The sequence below is a fragment of the Pollachius pollachius genome (assembly GCF_949987615.1).
Source record: "Pollachius pollachius genome assembly, chromosome: 2".
Classification (NCBI taxonomy): domain Eukaryota; kingdom Metazoa; phylum Chordata; class Actinopteri; order Gadiformes; family Gadidae; genus Pollachius; species Pollachius pollachius.
This window is the reverse complement of record NC_136935.1, coordinates 40,899,809-40,922,470: the sequence shown is the minus strand read 5'-3', so window position 1 is coordinate 40,922,470 and position 22,662 is coordinate 40,899,809. Positions and strand designations below refer to the sequence as shown.

At 45.6% G+C, this 22,662-nt stretch overlaps 1 protein-coding gene across 6 annotated transcripts in view; it reads left to right on the top strand.

The window, feature by feature from the left end:
- The window catches only part of lrba (LPS-responsive vesicle trafficking, beach and anchor containing), a 183,672-nt gene that overhangs the window by 85,011 nt on the left and 75,999 nt on the right, over positions 1 to 22,662 (top strand). For 2 of the 6 annotated variants that reach the window (XM_079728923.1, XM_079728919.1), the window contains exons 36-38: positions 4,311 to 4,477; positions 18,906 to 19,030; positions 19,399 to 19,413. In XM_079728923.1, the coding sequence (XP_079585049.1) occupies positions 4,311 to 4,477; positions 18,906 to 19,030; positions 19,399 to 19,413 (307 nt within the window). Of the gene's footprint in view, positions 1 to 4,310; positions 4,478 to 18,902; positions 19,031 to 19,398; positions 19,414 to 22,662 lie in introns of all 6 variants that reach the window. The other 4 variants (XM_079728920.1, XM_079728918.1, XM_079728922.1 and 1 more) reach the window with 3 other exon arrangements.

Here is a 22,662-nt window from a genome sequence, read left to right as displayed (position 1 = left end):
TCTGATAGGACAGCCCCGAATCCGAATAACATATTTTTCATTTCGCTCATGCCCTTTTCCTTATTTAACTATTTTTCAAAACCCAGATGACAGTTTTAACATCGATGATTTTTCACGTGGCACGACCTTGGAAGCTCCGCTGGCGTCTGGGGTGCAAGATGCTAACTACGCAGACGGATGGTGCGGAGCGCATTGGGAGGTTTCTGCACAGACCAGGCGCTTTTATTCCCCCTCTCTTCTGGGTAGGAAGAGATGAAGAGGCTGCCAAGCAAACATTGTGAACAGTCCATTAAGGAGCAGCCAGGGATGGGGAGAGGAGAAGAGGGAGGAGGAGGAGGAGGAGGAGGAGAGATACTTTGATAAGTGTTGCGCCTGTGTTAACCTTGATGGCAGCTCGTGTGGGACTGATCACGCCAGCCGCAGGGATCTGTTTTGGCTGGGTTCAATTTCTTTCATTATTTTCTTTTTTTAACTCAATTCGCTGTAGGAGAAGAGAGCGTGTGGGACAGTGGAATGGAGAGAGAGGCCAAGAGGGAGAGAGGCAGAGGGAGAGAAAAAAATCAATAGTGAGAGTAGCAGTATGACAGGAGCATCACTTCAGAATTGAAGTGGCTGTCAGCCTTTGTCATTTGGTGACTTTTGTTCGCCATTGTACTTTTAAGCCCTCATTTTTCTCCCCAATCTTTTTTTTTCGCCCGTTTCTTCCGCCAGCCCATTGTCTGAATTCCCCTGGTACCGCTTCACGTTGCGATTTGAAAACTGGAAGGGCAAAAGATCAAGTGCGCGAGAAGCTCCTCCAAACCAATTGCTGGAGTGGAGTGGCAACTCCCTTTTTTTCCCTCCTTTGCTTCTTCTTCGTCTTTGGTGACCCCCATCTTCTTCTTCTCATCTCATCCCCCTGACTCCTCTCCTCCCGGTCCTCCACTTTGTCCCGCGTGGAATTCCTTACTCGTAGGCCTATTTGCATTCTTTGATACGCGACAAGGACAAGGCTGACGTCTCTGCCGGGCCCCCCCTAGACAGAGCCCCCCCCCCCCCCCCCGGGATCGCTTGTCGACGGATGTGAGATATTGGAGGAGTGTGCGACAAAAAAGGAGGGAGAGTGCAGGAGATATAGGGAGCGCGTAGCGCTGCAATGCCACCGGTGTCACGAGATTGCAAATCAGGTCTTTTTAATAACCTCGGTGCTGTTGTCCTTCCCGCCTGCCGCGACCGAGTCCGGAGCACCAAAGAGGGCTTTTGAAGGCTTGCAGTAACGCCATCGCCATCAGGGCCAGACCTGACTCTGTCACTCTAATGGATAAACACAGGGTTGATATGTCGTAATGAGCCTCCACTCTCAAGTCCATTACAATGGTTAACCCTCCCAACCCCCTCCTCTGGTGGGGGAGGACCAGGGAACCGGTGCATCCTCTCTCTCTCTCTCTCTCTCTGTCTCTCTCTCAGCGTTAAAATAAGGACAGTGCCATGAGTAGACCTGTGAAACTCAAGGCCGTCCTGTGCTCCCTTTCACTTGGCCTGCCTGTAGGCTGCTCTAGGTAGCGTCATTGCCATAGCAACCCAATAGTAACAATACGAGGGTGGCCAAGCCCACTAAAGACCACTGCTGTAATAAAACGTGGTACATGACGTCACCAAATATACATTCTTCGAAATTCATATGCATACACTGAAATGTTTTATCCACAGATTTAAGCCAGTGTCATTATGGGATTACGCCATCCAAAATTGTTTTCTTTTGTCTGAAGTTTCAACCCCCAACCGATTCTCCCTCTCTCTGCAAACGGCACTACACACCCACAGTTGATAATCCGAAGCCTGGGCAGATTGCGAGCGACACGACTCTGCGTAATTGACTCGATTAACGCCAGCCATTATCATGCCGGCCGCTCCGAGCTGTCTCCTCCGCTGCCACAAAGCATTGCGGCCTCCCCCCCCCCCCCATCGTAGGGCCGACCCCGTCAGCTAGTCCTTGTAACAGAAGGTGCTGCCCATGATTACAGTGTCGCAAGTCATAAAGGTCTCGCTGCCAGCAAGCTGTGCCCTGGTTAGGAAGCTAAAGCATAGCACAGCTCCCTCTCTCTCCCCCTGCCCTCCGCCGCCCCCCCACCCCTCTGACCACATAATCAACTGCTCCCCCCACTTTTTTCGCTAGTAAATGGTAGACCTTGTTTCAAAATATGGCCATTTATAATGTTTTTTTTATGTCGACGTGCAGGCCTGGGCTTCCTTGACTTCTTCAAGGTCACTCGAAAAAGGAGGTTGGGTTTTTAAAGGGGAAGGAAGTTAAATGCGAAAAGATCTGTTATATATTCAGTTTTAACTTTCTAATTTTAGTTTTTTCCTCATTGTCTTCATTATATATATAAATATATATATATATATATACCCTCTGTGTCGCAGGAGCTAAATTATAGTGACTGGCAAAATGGTGTCGAAAAAAGAGTAAAGTCAAAGGTTGAGCAGTAAAATGAAAACAGTTTGAGCGTACAACCTACTAAAGTGACCCCCACCCCAACGTATTTAGTGACTCAAGGGCCCGCAGGACTCCCCGTGACTCGTCTTTTCCAGTGCTACGCAAACATACCTCTGGTCATTAATGGCCTTCTGCGTGCGTGTCCTGCCTCTTTTACCCTTGGTTGTTATTTCAGGGAGTGAGTCTGTGAACCTTTTTTTGTTTCAGTCTTGGCCGGCTTTGGCCAGGCTTGAGAGAAAATCCCATTACTGCATGCAAGTCTTAAGGTTTTTTTTAGGGGTGGGGCGGTTTGCAGGTGATGAAGTGTTTGCTTATGGTCACGAGTGGGAAGCCACAGTTGCTGATTGTGGTGCACCCTGGTCACGGTTCAGCTAGCAGTGGACGGACATGAATATTTTGGATGATCCATCACTCCTTTTTAGCATTTCATATTTTTTGGGTCAACATATTCTCCAACTTTTGGAGAGTATGGTATTCTGTAAAAAATGCTGCGTGATACATAAATGTTCAAATTGATATATAAATGATACATATATGTAGTATACACTAACCTTCGCTACAGCTCTTTACATCTACTTATTACACACACACACACACACACACACACACACACACACACACACACACACACACACACACACACACACCTTACCTCCAGTGTACCATCAGAGCCGTGCGCTGCCTTTATTTCCTGTGTGTTTCCCGGGTCATCCTGGGGTAAGGTCAAGGCCCCCTCCCGCTCCAGCACAACACAAAGAGACATAGATTGATAATTAGGGCCCAATAGCCTGCAGAAAAGACCTGCTAATGTGATTTATACCCATGGATTTTCTGTCAGATATGAAAAGTTGTAGTTCAAATTGGAAAGGGGGAGCCATTATAAAACACTTTACCAGCTTCACTGGTAACTCGGGAGTGGCAGGTTGCGTTTAGACGGCCGCCCATGCCCCGGTCTCAAATGCTGTACTGTATGCAGTCTGGCGCGCCGTAGGGTTTGGCTGCGGGGTCATTCCATAAGCGCATTAATACACCGACCGGGGTAGCGTAGAATCAAGTGGGTTGAAGGATAATACAGCTTTTAGTTTTAGCGGCCACACACAGTCCATGCAGATGTTGCCATGAATTGGACGAAGCAATATTCAAAGAGCGTCATTAGATGCAAAAAAATATTTTTAAATTATCAACAAATTCAGTATTCGGTTGTGTGCAGTATTAAGAAGTGCAAATCAACCCAAACCTTTCAACATTTAGATAATGTTCATTTGAAATGAAAACCATTTTCCCCGCGTCCAAAGGCCCTCTCCCTGATAACAGAATCAGACAGAGAGAAATGTCCTGTCCCTGAGCACGGGGCTCTCAGCGGGGTCTGAACCGCCGCAGGGCATTCCTATATACCTCTGTGTGCTGTTATTAATCACCAGGACGCCAAAATCACCCCACCTCGATTTCCCCCCCCCCACCCCCATTTTAAAAGGTTTGTTTTACTTAGCGTCGGATGTGTGTGTGTTTTACCGTGTGTGAAGGGGCCGTAATCAAATGTTCACATCAATTCTCCTGGTCCTCTCATCTTTTTAATCAATTTACACAAGTGTTGTTGTGATGCAACGTTTTATTTGAAGTACGGCATGACGGTCCAGTCCGTGGTCAGGGTGTTTGACCCCCAGCCAATATGTTCTGTGTTCAATCCCAACCAATGTCTGCCGTCCACCTGTAGATGCCGTTCAAATCTCTTTGGCTTCAAGCAGCTAAATAGTAAGAGAGTAGAGTATTCGTAAGCAATATTGACATTGTACCTTCCCCCCCCCCCCCCCCCTTCCGTCCTGCGACCCCCCAGTCCAACTGCGCTCAGTACGCGGCGGAGAAGCGCGACGAGGAGAAGATGTGCGACCACCTCATTCGGGCAGCCAAGTACCGCGACCACGTCACCTCCACGCAGCTGGTCCAGAAGATCGTCCACATCCTCACCGACAAGCACGGGGCCTGGGGGAACTCCTGCGCCAGGTGGGTGAACGGGTTCTGGCCCCCACGTGTGTGCAATGTAATGGCTATAACAATAGTGGGTGTATAGCGTCTGTGCACGGCTAAGGAGTTGGATGACATGATACACATGTGCATGCACACACACACACACACACACACACACACACACACACACACACACACACACACACACATTCTCCAACTTTTAGAGAGTATGGTTTCCTGTAGAAAATGCTATACGTTATAAATTTTGAAATTGATATATAAATGATACATATATGTAGTGTACACTAACTTTCGCTACAGCTCTTTACATCTACTTATTACACACACATACAGACACACACACATGCACGCACACACACACACACACACACACACACCAAACATACATAGCAGGGAGGAATATAACATCAAAACATGATGCATTGTTACAGGTTCATTCGAGACCTGGTGAAAGTACACTGTAGCCAAAACATTTTAAAAGTCTCATCATATCCCGAGTGGCACTTTCTACATGCTTTCACAATGAACACACAAACACATACAGCTCTATGTGAAGTCAGTTTGTGTTCTACGTCATGTAGTGAATCGAGTCGTTTTATTGTAACGCTCCGAATGACCGTCGTTCAGAGAATTTCCCGCCTTTATTCTAGTTCTGGATCCTATGTTCCACAAAACTCTCACAGTCATCATGTAAGGCCCCTGGTCCTTCTGCGCCACGTCCAATACGCTCCAGGCAGGATCAGGTTTAAAACGCTGGATGCGTAGGAGGCATGATCCGTTGACGTTGGAGCGAGAACAAAGTGTCTCTAAGCGGCTCCATGGCCTATTGAAAAGCAGGAGGAAACCCTAGCCTCTCTGCCCTGTTTGTTTCATCCGAGAGGCCCTGTAGCTATTCCCTAACGATGGCTGTTGGTGTGCAGGTATAGGGGGGTAATGGGGGGCTGCTTGGCTGCTGCGGCTGCTCGCCTCCTGCTTGTTAGGCCGGGCTCTCTGGAGACCAGCCTGCAATGGGGCTCGCTGTGCAACTGGATCACAAACTCTAAATCGAATCTCTCTCTCTCTCTCTCTCTCTCTCTCTCTCTCTCTCTCTCTCTCTCTCTCTCTCTCTCTCTCTCTCTCTCTCTCTCTCTCTCTCTTCTCTCTCTCTTTCTTTTTACTCCCTCCCACTCTCTTGCTCGCTTGCACGCTCACTTGCTCACTCGCTCTCTTTCCCTCTCCTCTCCCTCCCCCCTCGCTCTCCCTTATTCTCCCTCCTGGGCTGCTTCCTCTGCTGGTATTTTTGCCCTTCCACAACACCGTCCTCTCTCCCCTTTTTATATCATCACATCTCATTCTGCCAGTGTGTACAGCATAACCTTAAAGTGTACTCACAGACAGACAGACAGAGAGACAGACAGACAGAACTTAATAAATATATACAAATACAACCTTTGCTGGTTGCTGCTCCGATCCTGCTTAAGTGGGCTCTAGCCATGCCTCTCTCTCTCTCTCTCTCTCTCTCTCTCTCTCTCTCTCTCTCTCTCTCTCTCTCTCTCTCTCTCCACCATTACCGGCGCTGTATGCGGCAGTGCTATTGATGGTTTCCCTAATGGCAGGCGATGGGAGAGCCGGGAGCCGGTGCTGGCATGGGGCCTGGGAGCGCTGGGCTCTTTTAATAAATCACAATCAGTCCCGTGCCATTACATCAATACTCTCAGTCAATTACGGCGAAGGTCAGGTGGGCCGGCTTCGCAACCCACACCACAGTTGGGCAAGGCTGCAACATCTGGTCGCCGGGCAGATCACGGATGGGGGTGGGGAAATGAGCAAAATAAATAAATGTGATGAAAACGTTGACTATGGGTGCGGATGCGTAGCCGATGTACCCTTTGCCGGCTAGTGTTACCGTTGGAGGAGACATTTTGTAGAGGCGAGTACATTGTAGGTTTGTGTGCACGCACATACATACGCATGCATACAAGCACGCCTTCAAACTCTCGCGCGACACAGGTTTGAATGTGTAGCCGCTCAAATCCTTTTACTGAATGACAAGTGTGGCAGGAGACATCGTCTCATACACACGTACACACACGTAGATTTAGCTGTGAAAAGAAAATCCAATAACAGGCAAGATATTACACCGCCATGATTACAACCTTTTTGATGCGGGCGTGTAAGATTCCACTGCCTGCCGACTGGCGCTCCACATAAAATGCGTATTCCCCGAAGTTTCCATTCAATATAGGCTCTGAAAATGAAAATATTATTTTTGCACAAGCTGATGGGAATTGTTGTTTCCTCACGGCAGGTATCTAATATCTTGTGACACGCCGCGACCCGCCTGAATGCAATTTGTGTCTTAATATCCAGCTTACTGCGGCCCGGGCCACATGGGGACCCAGGTGTTATGTGATTTTCTCTGTTTTACCACTTCCTGCTTTCCCTTTCCACTCCTCTCTCTCTCTCTCTTCCCCTTCCCACCCTTTTTTGCTCTCTCTCTCTCTCTCTCTCTCTCTGTCTCTAGACACACCACTCTCCTCCCTCCTTGTCTCTTTCTCATTTTTCGACCTAAACCTTCTTTTGAATTCCTCCTGCGCCGTGCCACAGGAGAGAGTGTGTGGCGGCACTAGACAAAGACGAGCATCTCTCCTTCTTTGCCCTTCTCTGTCATATCGACACGCCCAGGGACGTAGCAGACAGGTCCACGCGCAGCCAGACAGGTCCTCCAGCCAGCCAGCCAGTCAGTCAGTCAGACAGTCTGGGGTTACTACCTGTTCCTCCATATATATTTATATCTGTCCGCGCCCCGGTACCTCAGGGACGCCAGGTGTTCCCTGTGCCTGCCGTCCTCACTTCGCCTGGGGAACCAGGGAACAAATACAAAGTGTCAATGAACTCGGAACAAAAAAAGAAGGAATAATAAAACGAAAGAAGAAGGAAATATGAAGTGAAATGACTTGGATGCATAGTTTCTGTCATCGCCATACATCTTCTTTCTTTTTATATTTATAATTTGCTTACTTACCGATTTATTAACTAGTATGAGGTTATGGATGTATTTGTACTATTTCTCCTCGTATATGCCTTCCTTTTCATTTACTTACTATATTTAAATACGTGAGCTCAGCCGGTGGGGTCGGGTTGTGGACTGCGGCTCAGATGCGTCAGGGCGTTCATTTAAGTCAGTAGACGAAGCATCATCTGTTTGTGTGTCTGACACCGAGAGGGTGACATCCAGGCTGAAGGGGGTGACACGCAGGGCAGAGAGGGACTCCCAGACAGACCATACCCATGCCCAGCACGCCAGCCAGGCAGTGTATCACACACCAAGGCCCCACGATGACACCCATGCCCAAGGAGGTGGCGCCCATGCAGAGCGGATGACACACCCAGACACCCGGAGCACTGAGATGAGGGGGGGGGGGGGGTATGATGGAGAGCACCACCGCACGTCTCCGGGGACTGGGCTCTCTCTCTTCCCTCTCTCCCTGGTGGACCCGGCCTTCATTACATTCTAATAGGCTGACTAATGTACCATGGAAACTCTCACTCTGGGCGCTGGAACTTGGGGGCGGGGCGGAGGGGAGAGGCGAGGAACGGATGTGTATCTGGTGAACAGCAGAGAATATGTAAAGGGTATGAAAGGCAGAAAGAAAGGTATTCAGTGTTGAAATGTTGAGGGTATTGCGTCAGCGTTGAGTGTCAGTGTTCTAGTGTTCCAGTTCCTGAATAGGACTCGTGGATGAGCTAGTTTTTATGGCCATAGTTTTGACGCTTGGCATTTCCGGCTCTCACACGTCCCACTTTCCCTGCTCGTAAAGGCTGACATCAGCACTCTTTTTCATTTCCTGTTTATTCCAGTTGCTCTCTTTTCCACTGCGACCCTCTTCTCCAACCCCCCCCCCCCCACCTCCTCCTCCTCCTCTTCCTCTTCCACTTCCTCCTCCTCCTCCAACCTCCTCCATCCCCCTGCAGTACACATGCGCACCTCCACCACGACTCCCTATTGCTCCTCCGTCCGCCTGCAGCACACCTACGCACCTCCACCCTGACTCCCTCCTCCTCCTCCTCCTCCTCCTCCTCCTCCTCCTCTTCCTCCTCCTCCTCCCCCCCATAGTGGGCTGCTTCAGCGGTCCTCTAATAGACCCCCCTCAGGCTGCGGGGCTTCCCAGTCGGAGGGACATCCATCTTTTGGCGTGTCATGCCACAGCCCGGCAACGAATCTCTGTGATGCGCGCCCCAATTTTTCTTCAGTAAATCAAATCTTCCTTCCTTCAGAAAGATGAATGCCTCGGCTGCGGGGGTGTTAGAGGAGAGGGAAAAAAAGGAAAAATCAATGGCAGCAAAATTGAAACAGTATGCCCCCGTATTGATCGGCCGTGCGAGATCGAAAAGGAAAAGCTTTGTAACTGTTGGGCTGGACAGTTAGCTGACCTGTAATGGACAAACTATTGATATTAGCATTACTATTTTATCTTTTACTATGTCATTTCCTGGGGGTGCCAGAAATGTTTTCTTTTTCTCTTCACTCCCTCATCCATGGCTAACAGCAAGCATCCTGTTACGAAATAATGTTTAATTCTGTCCATGTTGCTTTATCCGGTAGAAAGTGAATGTCTGACTGTAAATGCCTTCTCAGCAATACTATATATCTATATCTATAGATATAAATATAGAGAGCGATAAAGATAATATATAGATAGCTATAGATTTATAAAAATATATATGTATATATATATAAAAATAAATAATAGGTGGTTAGATAATACATATACTAAATAAAGCATATTAATTTTAGAGTGGTCTTAATCTTAATGTACGTATTAGTCTGAGCTTGTGTATATGGCCACAAAGTGTTGCAAATTTGCTTTGTCTCATTTCTGGTCACATTCAATACTTGTGTTATTGCATAATAGCAGAATATCAGCTAAATGAAATATTATTAATATTATGAGGAGTTGCCAAACACATTTTGTACGCTTTGCATGCTCTCGGAACAAATTCCCCATAAGGATCTCCAAGTTCACATGCTGCGTCTCCAAATGCGAGGCCTGGATAGTGTCTCTTAGTTGCTTTTATGTGCACATCTAAAGAACCGTCCACAGGCTTCGTAATGTGAACACACGCATACCGTCTCAGCAGATCTGAATGACCAGGCTGGGACAGTGTGTGTGTATGTGAGTGCAGTGTGAGTGCGTGTGCGGGTGTGTGAATGCGTGTGCATGCGTGTGTGTGCGTGTCAAGGGAGATTGTATCCATGGAGCTTAAGAACATAACTGTTTAGAATACCTCTGGCCGCTTCAAATGTTTGACATGAGAGGGACACGAAGGACAGCGAGAGTCGGAAAACGATGCAAAAGTTTGAAAGAACGATGAAGAGCCTTAGTAGGAGTTTCCAAACTTGAACTAAGAAGGAGGATATAGTACACATCTTCTCCATTATTTTCCATTGGAGGCACAAAGATGACTGATTGCAGTGTTGTTGTTGAAAAGGTCAATCGTGTGTCTCAAGGGTGGGGTGGTAAGGATGTTTATCGCTGTGGTCCCAATGCTATCTGACCCATCAGACCCCCACTGTTGTATATTTGGAGTGAATTGACATTGGTTATGTTTCTCCATTGAGTTGTGTACTGGATATTTGGTGTATTCTCGTGGGGAACATCTACCCTTTTAACCCCTGCAAAGCATTTATGTCCTTACCCTTGCAAAACGTTGAATCTACCATACTCTTCGGCAATACATTTCAATAATAATGTACTGAAGGGCGTGGGGACCGCAATGTCATGTCCTTTTATTTAATGTTGATCAAATAAGCATCAATACATGCTTTCCTTAACTGCGCTCTATCACCTTGGGACAGCTTTTGGTTTTGCTTATAACTGCTTAGTGGCTCTGAGTCTTGAAGAAGACGAGGATGAAGAACAAGACAAGGAGCAGTGAGCAGCTGTTGACCCCCGACTCCTGCGTCTTGCCTCCTCAGTTCCTTTTGTTTCCTTACCCTGCAGATCATACTTCAGAACCAATTAGCCGGCCGAGTTGAGCCGTGGCCTTCCGTCCGTCTGCAACGCAGCCGTAAACATCTGGGCATAAACATTTGTTCTTGGGGAAACGCGAGACGCTGATTATGTTTCGGACCTCCGTATCACGCTGCGATCTCCTGCTCAGAAAGTCCTTCAACAGATTTAAAGCAAAACCACCGTCTTCCCTCCACTCCACCCCTCCCCCCTAACCCCCTCGGCTCATTAATCGTGCACCATGACATCTGTGACAAAAAAAACAAAGTTTAGACAAAAAGCAAAAAAGAGGATGTTGGGCGAACTCTCCCCCGGGAGCGGACAGCGCTCAGCATGACATATGATGCGTTTCTGCCGGCTCTATGAAATGACGCATCGGTGCGCGGTCCTACCGTGCAAAGCAAGCTTATAGATATGAATAAGAATACGGCCCTAATGCTAACATTTACCATGGCTGTGTATACAGTGCAGTGGCCCCGGTTGTGGGCAATGGTAACAAAGTGTCATGGTGAGGCATATTAACAACTGATGGTGTCCATATGCTAGCCTGTTATGCTAAGTGTTCCACGACTTCACGAATATGGAGAGAAAGCTAAACACGGAAGGATTAGCAGAGTTTAGGGGATTAACCCGTTGATTGATAGATAATACATTTTGGGTTTATAATATAAACCGTTTCCTTGAGAAAAAAGTGTGTAGCTTATTTGCGTTTTTAACCATCTTTTGGCACAAACATGTATTGCGTCTTTATTGTGATATTGTGACTTACAATAATGGTTCTGTCTGAGTAAACGTTAGGGGCAAAGAACCCTACAGAAAAGCATTTCTTGCATGTATCCCTTTGAGGGGCCAGATAGACCTGGGTTCAGGGCGTTCGACTCCCAGCGGGTTCTGGGTTTGATCCTCGATGTCCATAAGGACATGCTTTGGATTAAAGCATCTCCTAAACAAATGAATAGTAAATGGAGCGGGACTGTTGTCTACTGTGCTGTAAATAAATCCCTCATCATGAGGTGTGAGAGGAGCCACCCCCTCCACCACCATCCTTGATCCCACCCACCCCACCAAAGGAAGACCCATCACCGTCCCTTGCCTCGGTGCTCTCCCACCACGCAGCAGCCCTGTATTGAGCTACTCTGGAACCACTCTACAGATTTATGAGACTCATGTACCCTTAGGAAAGTATACAGCCTTCACAGGGCAAGGTCACCATAAAAGCCTGCTGATCAATATCTGAATGAAAAACCATTTGGGAAGTTTTTAGAGCTCCCCCCGTCACCACCCTCCATCCCTGGAAGCAATATCTGCTGAGTATCGATTGTCCGTGGCCAGTAGTTAGTCAAGGGCTATCTCCTTTGACTAACCCCCTACTGCAGACCCCCTCTCCTACACCCCTACTCTTCCTCTTGATAGATTGGTACGCTCCCAGCAACTGTAATCACACCATGAGCCCCAGCAAGTCATTTTTTTTCTCTTTTGCGACTTTAGCCCATTTGCCAAAACCCGCTTTTATCTTTAGAATCCAGCACTTTCTTTTGCTGTGGAGGCAGAAACGCGGGGACATAAAACACTGCTGTGCCTGATATAGGGGCCAGGGGACAGTGGGGCTGCTGCTGCTTAACTCTCTACCTTTTGTTTAGGGGGGGGGGTTCCCGCAGGAGACCTACTTTGCATGACAGTTCCTTTCTGCCTTGGGTTTCAGTTTCAGGAGTGCAATGAAATGACGATGGAAATTCTGTGTGAATGCATCCAAGTGCATTTGCTACTTAGTATATTTACTAAAAGTTTGACTAAAATCTTCTCTATAATAGATGAATATGTGTTTGTTTGAGCTCCATCACCTCAGCGAGGAAGTGCTGCACTTGAAATAATGGAAACACACACACACACACACACACCCACACACACTTATCGTGCCATAAGTGCTGTATAATCGGCATGGTGTATGATAGAGAGAGGGGTGCGGTAGTTGGGGTGCAGGCCTGCTAGATGAGACTGTCAACCCTTCTGGTCCGGCATCACTCTAAGACGAGTCTCACAACAGACCAGCATACCAAGTGAGGACCAGAGCAGGGCACGGCATTGTTATCTATCATTTATCAGAACCATAAACATAATGGTAAAGCTTTATATGTGGGGGCAGGACCTTGATTTAAAAAAAAAGAACGATTTTCCGTAGCTTATTCTGCTTGTTGTTCTGATGGGATGGCTTTTGGGTGTTTTATTTTTTTTGTATTGAATGTGAAATGTATAACATGGGAATGCTGCTTTCTGCTTGGACACTGGTGTTTAACACATCCATGCCTTTATTAGGTGGACTCACACCCTTGATAGGCAACAATGGAAATGCTTGTTATTGCACAAGCTGAAGCCGGCCTAGGGTAACTTCACTCAGTGTTTAGTCTATTTATTTATTTTTGAGAGATAGAGGAAGCCGTTCAGATTTGTCATGACTTTCAAGAGCAGCGTTGAGAGCTAGAGGTCGGAGCATTATTAGAATAGGCCCGTAATGATAGAATTATGCACCCCCAGGTCCACTGGCTGCCCTCATTACCAGAGCTGCAGTCATGATGTATGGCCATAAATGCAGTGTCAAAACAGCAGGAAAAATGTGACTCTTTATCAAATATACAGATGGTAGCACTTTCGTAGCGTTGGGGGGAGGGGGGATGAAGCAGAGGCCCTATTTTAGTTATATTGTTGATGCATAGCCATTTCATCATCCACGCCTACGATGTTTCAGTAATGGGTTCTCGGATCAAACGTGAATGATCCTAAAACACAAATGTTGAGTCAGTTTTGAAATGAACGGTTAGCTCCTGACACATTCCAGCTCTTGACTTACACCTAGCTCACATTCAAATTCAATTAGTCTGTAATGTCCTTTGTGGGGTGAAATTACGCCGCGTTTAATTGCTGCTAATTGGCAGCTGCACGCTGCTAAGCTGTGGGTAATTATGGTGCATTGTACATCATTTTATTTATGTACGTTTGTTTGTTTGGGTTCTTTTGCATGTATGCCCTGCAGATGAGGCGTGAAGGCTTTGGCTCCCTGCGAGAGGTGCGCTTTGATCTGATTAAAGCATTGATGTTGGAGGAAAGCACTTACAACATAGCGTGGTTGCAGATCTCTGAGGGGAAACTGAAGTTAATTGGGAAGGGTAGTTGGTGCGAGAATGCTGTTTATTTTCCCAGAGTATGGTCATTTCACTCACTGTATGAACCCGGGGAGGGAAATCTGAAGTCAACATTGGACTTCTGCTCTTCCAGATAGTGTGGTTAGTTGGTTAGCTTGTTCGTTAGTGAGGTGGAAAATGACATTTTGTCGCTTCAGTGTAGCTTGATTGAAAGATGTGGTCGTTTCTTCCTTCCATCTCCTATTTTAATTCTGTCTGGACACTTAAAGAGTAGTACTTTGCATCTGCATAATAATTGTATGGATCGTATCCCATACAGACCTCATGCATCACAACATTTAATATGTATTTTGCTGTTCAGGGTAGACAAATTAAATGGCTAGGACCTGTCATTAATTAAGAGGATTGATAAAATCCCGTCAGTAAAACTCGTTTAAGGGCTGTAAGATTGAAGTGTTTGTCACCCGAGTGACCCCCAACACTACCCAGGGTGCAGGGCTGATAAACATTAGGAGAGGTGAATTAACATACATACATGTTGATGGTCCTTCTGTACACCTCATTACATGGGGATGGGACACGCATTAATGCACATGTAAACAGCGCCCTGGCCAGACTTAATCATGGCGCACGCACCATTTTGGAGGGATGGTATTGGGTCCCGTTTGATTTAATTTGGGTCCATGGAGGTAAACCGCAGGGACCGTCTCCCCGCGCCCAACGATTGATAAAGAGCCGTAGCGCTCAAGCATTCCCGCTCCTCAACATGACAAATCCTCAATCTCAGCTCGCTCCGCTGGCGCTTGGGGGAACGCATGGTTTATGCAAATCAAAGCAAAATGATCGCTGGGATAACTGCTATGTTTGAGCCATTTGAAGCTTGCCAATGGGGGGGGGGGGTGTTAATGAAAAAAAAATGAGATGAGAAATCTTGTGCGCATATGTAAGCCCGCGCAATGTACCCAAATGAATCCTGCAGTACGGTATTCTCTATGGCTGTTTGCCTTTGGACCAGTGCACCTGGAGTGATGGATGGATGTGGTTAGATACTCTAGAGGGACGTGAAAGGGGTCAGGTTTTTAAAATATATAATTGTGTCTATTTCCTATTGCATGTAACGCTGTTTACGGTGTTTTGGATCATTTCATAGAATTCCATTTTAAAGTCATCATCACACTTTACGCCATTTAATATCTGAGGCCAGACGTTTGCAGTGCTCTACAAACAACATTGCATCGGGGCAGTCGAAGTGCGAGGCATCTGTCTTTCTGGATCTTGATGGATGGCAATCGTTTGTCCTTGTCAGAAAAGGGAACAATCAGACCATTGGAATAGGAGTGCTATCAAAGTTGCCGGGCCTGCGGAAGGAATCTATTAACATGTTTTAACTGGAGTGATGAGGTCCAACGGCCCGATAAGCCGCGCTCGCCCCTCAGACGCAGGAATAATAGGAAAAGGATGATTCCGGCGTCGTAGAGATGCTGGGGACAGGTTGCTGCTGGTGCGTGTTCCACCACCTTCTTTCCTCGTATCATGTTATGTTATACATTATATATTTGAGATGTTTCATCGTTTCTGAGGGGCATTGGTTCATTAAAATATTAGTAATAGTTGAAATAATTGTAGCATTAATGTTAGTCGTAGCAAATTGCTTACACAAAAAGCTAAAGAAAACATAAGAGCAAAAAAAGCCACCATATTGGGTGCTTGATTCGGCCGTTTAGCATTAATAAACACATTGTGACTTGCTTCTTGTGTTTCAGTGCAGGCTAACTAACACTACATCAGTAGAGGCCACAGACTATCATGAACCTGGCTTGACTCTCTGCTCTCCTAAACGCTGTTCTATCCAAACAAGCCTTTCATTAATCCTGGACTTCCCACCGGCTCCTGAACACTCCCTACAATCAAACAATTTGTTTAATGTCACACGGTGCTATGCCAAACTCACTTGGAACTCTGCTCTGTTTTGAAGTTAATGGAAAATTTAGTGATGTCATTGTAATGTTAAAGAGGCCGACCGTTTAAGTATCCCTTTTGCTGTCTGCTGATACGGTGGGCTTGAATTTATTAAAGGGTGCCATCAATGTTTTGGTTTGAACGACATAACTAGGAGTCGTATTAAAAGTGCGAGGAAACAAATACCCTGCCTCACATACACCCATAATACTCCATCTTCTCTGTTGGTAAACTTCTTGGATTTTACAACCAGTGAGGTCTGAAAAGCATCCAAAAGATGATATAAAAATATTAAAGGTAATCACTCTAACCCACCCCACATAAATGTCCCTCAGATGTAGTTTAATCAGTGCCCAACGTGGTCTACACTAAACAGGCTCAGAGGAATTCAACACAAGTACTCACTTGCTGTTTAGCTTGTATATCGCATCTTAATGAACCCTCCCACACACACACACACACACACACACACACAACTCCCCCTCTATCTATGCTTCTTCTTGCCGCTAACCCCTTGTCTTGGGACACATCTCGGCACATCTTCCAGACACCCCTTATAACCCGGACTAATTACTGATCACACTAGCGGCTGGCACCAACGCCCTATTGTGCTTTAGTTTAATTGTTGTTATTTTGTGAAGAACGGCTGTGCCCTGGAAGGATGGATCACGTTGTGAATAATAAATGTGTCGTCTGTGTGGATCCACACTTGGCATGTGGTCTGGGCGGCGGCGATGGATAGCGATGTACATCTTCTCCGCTCTGTTTTACCTTCTATTTTTCTTTTTTCATTTTTTCAACGATTGATGGTGAAGGTGCTCCCCCCGCCCCCCACAGACCCCTCCCAGCCCCCCGTCATTAGGAGCTCCATTGTGGCCGGCTCACGGCTGACTGTGACGGGTGGAGGGAGTTCCCCCACGCCACGACTAATTACTCCCCCGCCCCCTCCCCACCCACCTCTGATGGATAAATATGTATTGTGTGGATCTCTACCCCCCCCCACCCTTTCCCTCCAGCTCCCAGAATGAGGAACGAGTATGCCGTGATTTGGGAAAAGGGAGGGGGGGGGGGTGGTGTTGGTATGTGGCGCAGTGAACAAACCTTGATAATTATTTTTGTGAGATGAATGCCGTAGCAGGCAGGATGATTAAGGAGGCGTTTGTGCGTGGAGACTATCACGCTCAAACACAGAGCAGCGGCTTTGTGACTCGGGAGAAATCTGCTGCTGCACAGGCCTACTCTGCTCCGTCTGCTGCCAGCGTGCACGCACACACTCACATGCACACCACACACATTTGCACACACTTGCACACACATAGAAAAGCACACATACTTGTAAAGGCACAGTGTACAACAGACACAGCACAGTGTTTACTTACACACACACACACACACACACACACACACACACACACACACACACACACACACACACACACACACACACACACACACACACACACACAGTTGTATATACAACAGTGTCCTCTTCAGTCTGCTAAGAGTGCTGAATCCATATCGGTATCCTCTTCCATGTGCGCTTGGGTGTCAGAGCTTGGCAGTATTTACCTCTGCAGTGGATGTACTCAAAACCTTTCCACTAAGCGTTGCATTAAAGGCCCTCCGAAGAGCACTTCTGGTTCCGGGGGTAAACACCGGGCCAACCTCTGCACGTCTGCCTGCTCTTTTGAGACGGATCCCCGGGTTGCCTTCTGATAAATCAAGTAATTAATGGTTTTCATTAGCCGCACCGTAGAGGTCTTAGAGCGCCTGCTTAGAAATTGTATTTATTTTCTTGTGCAAAGCTTCTTCCCCTTTTAGGGGCCCCAGTGTGATCATTGGTGTTGGCCCTGAAGATTTGTGAGGAGCCTCTGGCCAGAGCAGCGTTCAAGATCACATAAAGTATGGCTGGGCTCCCCCCGTGCAGCGGGCCTGCCACTGAACACCTTAACGCTCTCCCTGCAGCTCAGTGTCATGCATTCCATTTTGTTTTGTTGGTTGCAATGTTTTTCCTTAATTTAAAAATTCTCCAGGTTCTCCAGTAAATAAATAAAAAAATCACAATGTGTTTTATTTGGTTGAAATACTCCATTTTCATGAATCTTTTCATGATTTTCCTTGATTCTGCAAAACGTCTCTGTCTGTGCAGTATCTTAACATCAAAACCTGTGCGTGTATCCCAGGGTCTTGGCTGGCTGTTATTTTGATTTATATTTCACGGGTGTTGGGGGCCCTCTTGCACAATAAAACTTCCTCTCACTTTGACATAGCACAATGGTCTCAAAGACATATATATATTTCACCAATCATCATAATTGAGTACCCTGTAGGCACAAGATCCTTTTTGTGCCCACTCTTTTTTTTAAGGGCTTTTAAGGGCTTATGTTTTCTTGTCTTCAGGGTATTTTGTTACTTTTGGTGTCTTATTTATTTTTTCTATCATTTGTTACTAAAGTTTGGACCAGAAATACATATTGGATAGAATGTTTATTTAGGGGGCAGAAAATATAGATTGATATTCTACATACAAAACTCTAACAGTCACTCCTCTTCTAGACGTTAACACTAATGCGTTGAGAGTCATTCAAAATGATTTACTGGGCAGACCTGCTTAGGGGAGGTGTAAATTGGAACGGAAAAAAAAGAAAATGGCAGAAATGGACATTGATTAATATTGGTAATGCTATCCACCGCCTCCTCTGTATTTGTAATGGCCTTGTCCCCCCATTTGCCTGGCCATGGCCTAGGGGGGGAGCTGACAAGAAGGTGCCCTGCTGGGCCTGAAATGAGCCTGGAATGGGAGCACGTGCCGTTACAGTGTGGAAAATAATCTCTTTCTCTCACACACGCACTCGCACGCGCACACACACACGGGTGCAACTGAGATGCACGAAGGACACGCTCTGCGCCTCTCCTCTGGATGACCTGTCTGGGTCTAGACTGGAATGAAATGTAAAAAAAAAAAAAAGAACAATTGAAACAATCCACTTCTGACAGGAAATGTCATTATCACCCACGGGGATGTGATGTGTGACTACTATGTACTGTGAGCTTGTGTACAAGTGAGTTGATATAAAAATAAATGAATAAAGATTCCTCAAGAGAGAGACACTTCCACCATCATTATCACCCACGGGGATGCGGTGGGACTAGTGTGTCTGAGCGGGTGTACAAGTAAATGCACATCAACAAAATAAATAAAAGGATTCCTTGAGAAAGAGTCACTGAGAAGAAAAAAGGGAGAAAAAAACGAGTCAACCAAAACAATACTGTCTTTATGTGCGCCAATGCTGGTGTGCTACACCATGCTGGCTAGTAATTGCTAACACATGTGGTACCTCTGTCTCCCAGCAGCCGGCCCAGGGAGTTCTGGCGCCTCGACTACTGGGAGGACGACCTGAGGCGTCGGCGCCGCTTCATCAGGAACCCCTTCGGATCCACGCACGGCCAGGCCACACTCAAAGGCGCCGCCGAACACGGTCAGTTGGCTTTGTCGCCGTCGGTCCGTCATGTGTGTAGCTCACTGGTTTAGTGATAGTACCACTGTGTACATCGCAATAAACAAATGAGAGATCCTTTTGTGGGAGTGTCATAAGAAGCCGCTAATTTGACATATAACGGGCAATTTGTTTTTAGGCTTGCCGCCGTATAAAGCGAAGCTAGCAGTATTAATCAGACGTTATTAGCATGTGTTGTACACAGTGTGTGTGTGTCTTTGGGCTTTTTTTTTTTTTTTTTTTACCTTAATTAAATAGCAGTATATTTCATATGATATACTATTTATTTATTTATTTTGTTTATGTATGTAATAATAATTCAAAATTTATTTCCTTCTATTGCATGACAGTCAATAGTACCAGCGGTAAGTAATTTCTATCTTTGTTTCACATGCTTGACATTTAGACGAGAGGTCATATAGTGGTTTTTGTTGTTTGTCCATTTGTTCATTTATTTATTCATTTTTCTCATTTCATTGGGTTCAAACACTATGTGACGAAAAAATTCTAAACTTGACTGAAACAAATCCAATGGCTTTTCAAAATGACTCCATCAAAATGGTTCAGTTCCACAGAATGCAGAGTTGTGTTCAAAAACACATTTGATTATCTTTTTCCTAAGCATCAGAATTGTTCAATTGGTCAAATCAATCGCTACCCTTCTTCATTGTCTCTGTGATTGTGTCTCGTAAGAACCGATGCGAAAGTTGTTAGTCACCTTGAGAACAACAGACCAACTGTTGTCATGGTTATCAAATAACTAGTAACCAATTAATAGCCATATTTAGTGTCTCATTACTCTTGCGGAAGCACCGTTAGAGTCCATTATGTCTGCAATATCATTCTACCACACCTGTCCACTGCACAACAGGGTTTGCAACTCAGCCCATGGCAGTTGATCAATGACTCTCACTTCACAATAAAAGTCGATATGTGGACCACAAGAAAAAAAAAAAGAAAAGTCTCCCAATGTGTCACCTGCCGAAGTCTCACTAAACATGACCTCATTCCTGAAGACGAATGGCCAGGGGTGGAAGGAGTCAATGGGAATGTGATCTGAAAGCAATACATACCGGGGATCCCCAGTCCTAGGGAGACCTGCTAGTTTTACAGGGATAGAGGTGGACGGAGTGGAGAGCAGACGGGCAGCAGTTCACTTATGTTTCCACCTCCTCTGACCCTCTGCCTTGCTCTAAAATCAACAGGGAAATGTGTTTAAGGTATTCTCCATTTTACATCCCTGCTGGTTGTTGAGATTGACGTAGAATGAATTTCATGTTCTTAAAGGGCGAGCTTATGTAGAACGTATATTAACTAGACTGAATCGGAAATATCGTGTGTATGTGTGTGTGTGTGTGTGTCTTTTTTTATGTCTTGAATACAAAATAACCAACAGTTAGTAGACTCTTCCCCCATGAGGGAGTACGTCCAGAACAGTATGGGGTTATTTCATTAAAATGCCTCCTTGACGTTGAGGCCTGATGGCATCCATTTTCTGATGTAACCTTTCGACTTGTTTTAATCGACCTGACATTTGTTAGGGAAGTGCGCTTCAAAATGAGAATGCAGGGCAGAGTTTTCAACCACGGCACAAAGGTCATATCTGGCTGTAATTATTTTCATCATATGGTCGAGAAAAACACTCTTGAGTTTGAACCCGCTGAGAAAATATTTATATGATCAACCCCTAATCGACCTTATTTGAGAACTGGTGGAATACTTTTTTTCCTTTTATATATTTAAATGTATATATTTATTCTATACATCACTATAAACCATAGTGTTAAATAATGAATAAATAAATATCACATGCATGATTCCTTAATAAATTGTGTCTACACCACCCATACATACATGCGTGATATGCATATGACCAACTATTCTTTTCGGTCAGAAAAGGATACATGTGGATGAGACTACCATTAAAAATTCCTTGGCAGCTCAGTTGCGACGGGCACACACAACTAGGGTCATTCATAGCCAGCCAAGCGGAGGCGATTTCCCCTGGACCGCCTGTATAGGGGTAAGGCCATTCGCAGACTGGAGTAGAAACCTTCTATGTATTTATTGCTGGAAAGTGGCCATCTCCTTTCCCGGGGATTGATTTGGTCGGGGCTTGGTCCTGCGTAAGCAGAGGTGGTAGAGTAAATACCTGAAGACGTATGGCTGTGTTCAGGTGATCAATACTCACCTTCTGACCACGCTCTCTACCAGCCTCTGGTTAAAAAGTCATTTGTTAATTCTGACAATTTAATGGCCGGGGCCATGTATGCCCGCCCGGAGTTGTGGAAAGCAGGCAGTTGGACATCTTGGTATGTAGGGTAATGGAGGTCTAGTGTGGAATCATAAGCATTCCTACTGGTTAACACATATTTCTGACCAAAACTAAAGGGTTTTAAATTAAATGTTTTGTATCTGTGAGGATTTATCCCTTTTGGAGTACTAGTGTGATATGGCTCAAAGTTTTTTGCAGGAGTTGTTCTTTGTTTGAATATCATATGTCAACGCTTAGCTTATCTATTAAGACCGATAGCTTTTATCTCTTTACTTTTGATTATCCAGGATGATATAGGTCCTCAAACTTGCCCCTGATTACTTAAAACAGACAGTTCATTCAAATGGTCACTGTGTCTTTTCTTTCTTTTTATATTTTTCTTTCATCTTTTAAAATGTGCTAATATACTGACAATATAAACATAACAAATGTCAATTTAACTTAATATTTGACTACCTTACTGTCAAAAGTAATTACATACCACAGTATTAGTTTTAGTCTTTTGAATCTACACTAAATACAAAAGTGTGATATGAGCTACAGTTGGTTTGAACCACCGGGGTTAACTTTTAGTTTATGTTTTGAATGTGGTTTTAAGGAGCTTGTAGCATGCTACCTTCTGCCACTTTATGAGCAGTGTGTACGGTACCTGCTAGCATACTTTCCCAGATACGACATGCCGATCAAGCGGGCCGTAGTAACATTAGCTAAACCTAATTATTATCAAGTTAGCCGTGGCCAGTGTCTTTGTTGAGAATAGATTGTACAGAAGTTCAAATGTGTGTTTGTTTTCCAACCTCACTCGACTGACAAGCCCCCTGCCCCCTGTTCTCAGGCTAGGGGTGTGAATCCCCCGTCATGTGGTACGTATTAGCGGACCTGGGAGTAATTTCAGCGCTGCTAACTAAAGAATGCCCCTGGGAGCCTTAATTACAGGAAGTCCATTCTAAATATCAGTGAGCTGCATATTTTCAATGACAAGAGATTTTTCAGGCCGGGGCTCTGCTAACAGTTACACACTATCAGGTCACATGATGCGGCTGTGTGGTGTTTTTTTTTTAAACACGCACACACACGCACACGCACACACACACGCACACACACACGCACGCACACACACACACACACACACACACACACACACACACACACACACACACAAAGAATGCATCTGATATCCCCTCAGGTGATTAAGAAGGAAAAGGAAAATCATGATTTTATGCATGAAAACGGATATGTGTTTACGAGAATTGGTGTAATGATACACGCGTTCCTGAACACACACACAAATACACACACATGCACACACGAATACAGACATTCACACGTGAATACACAC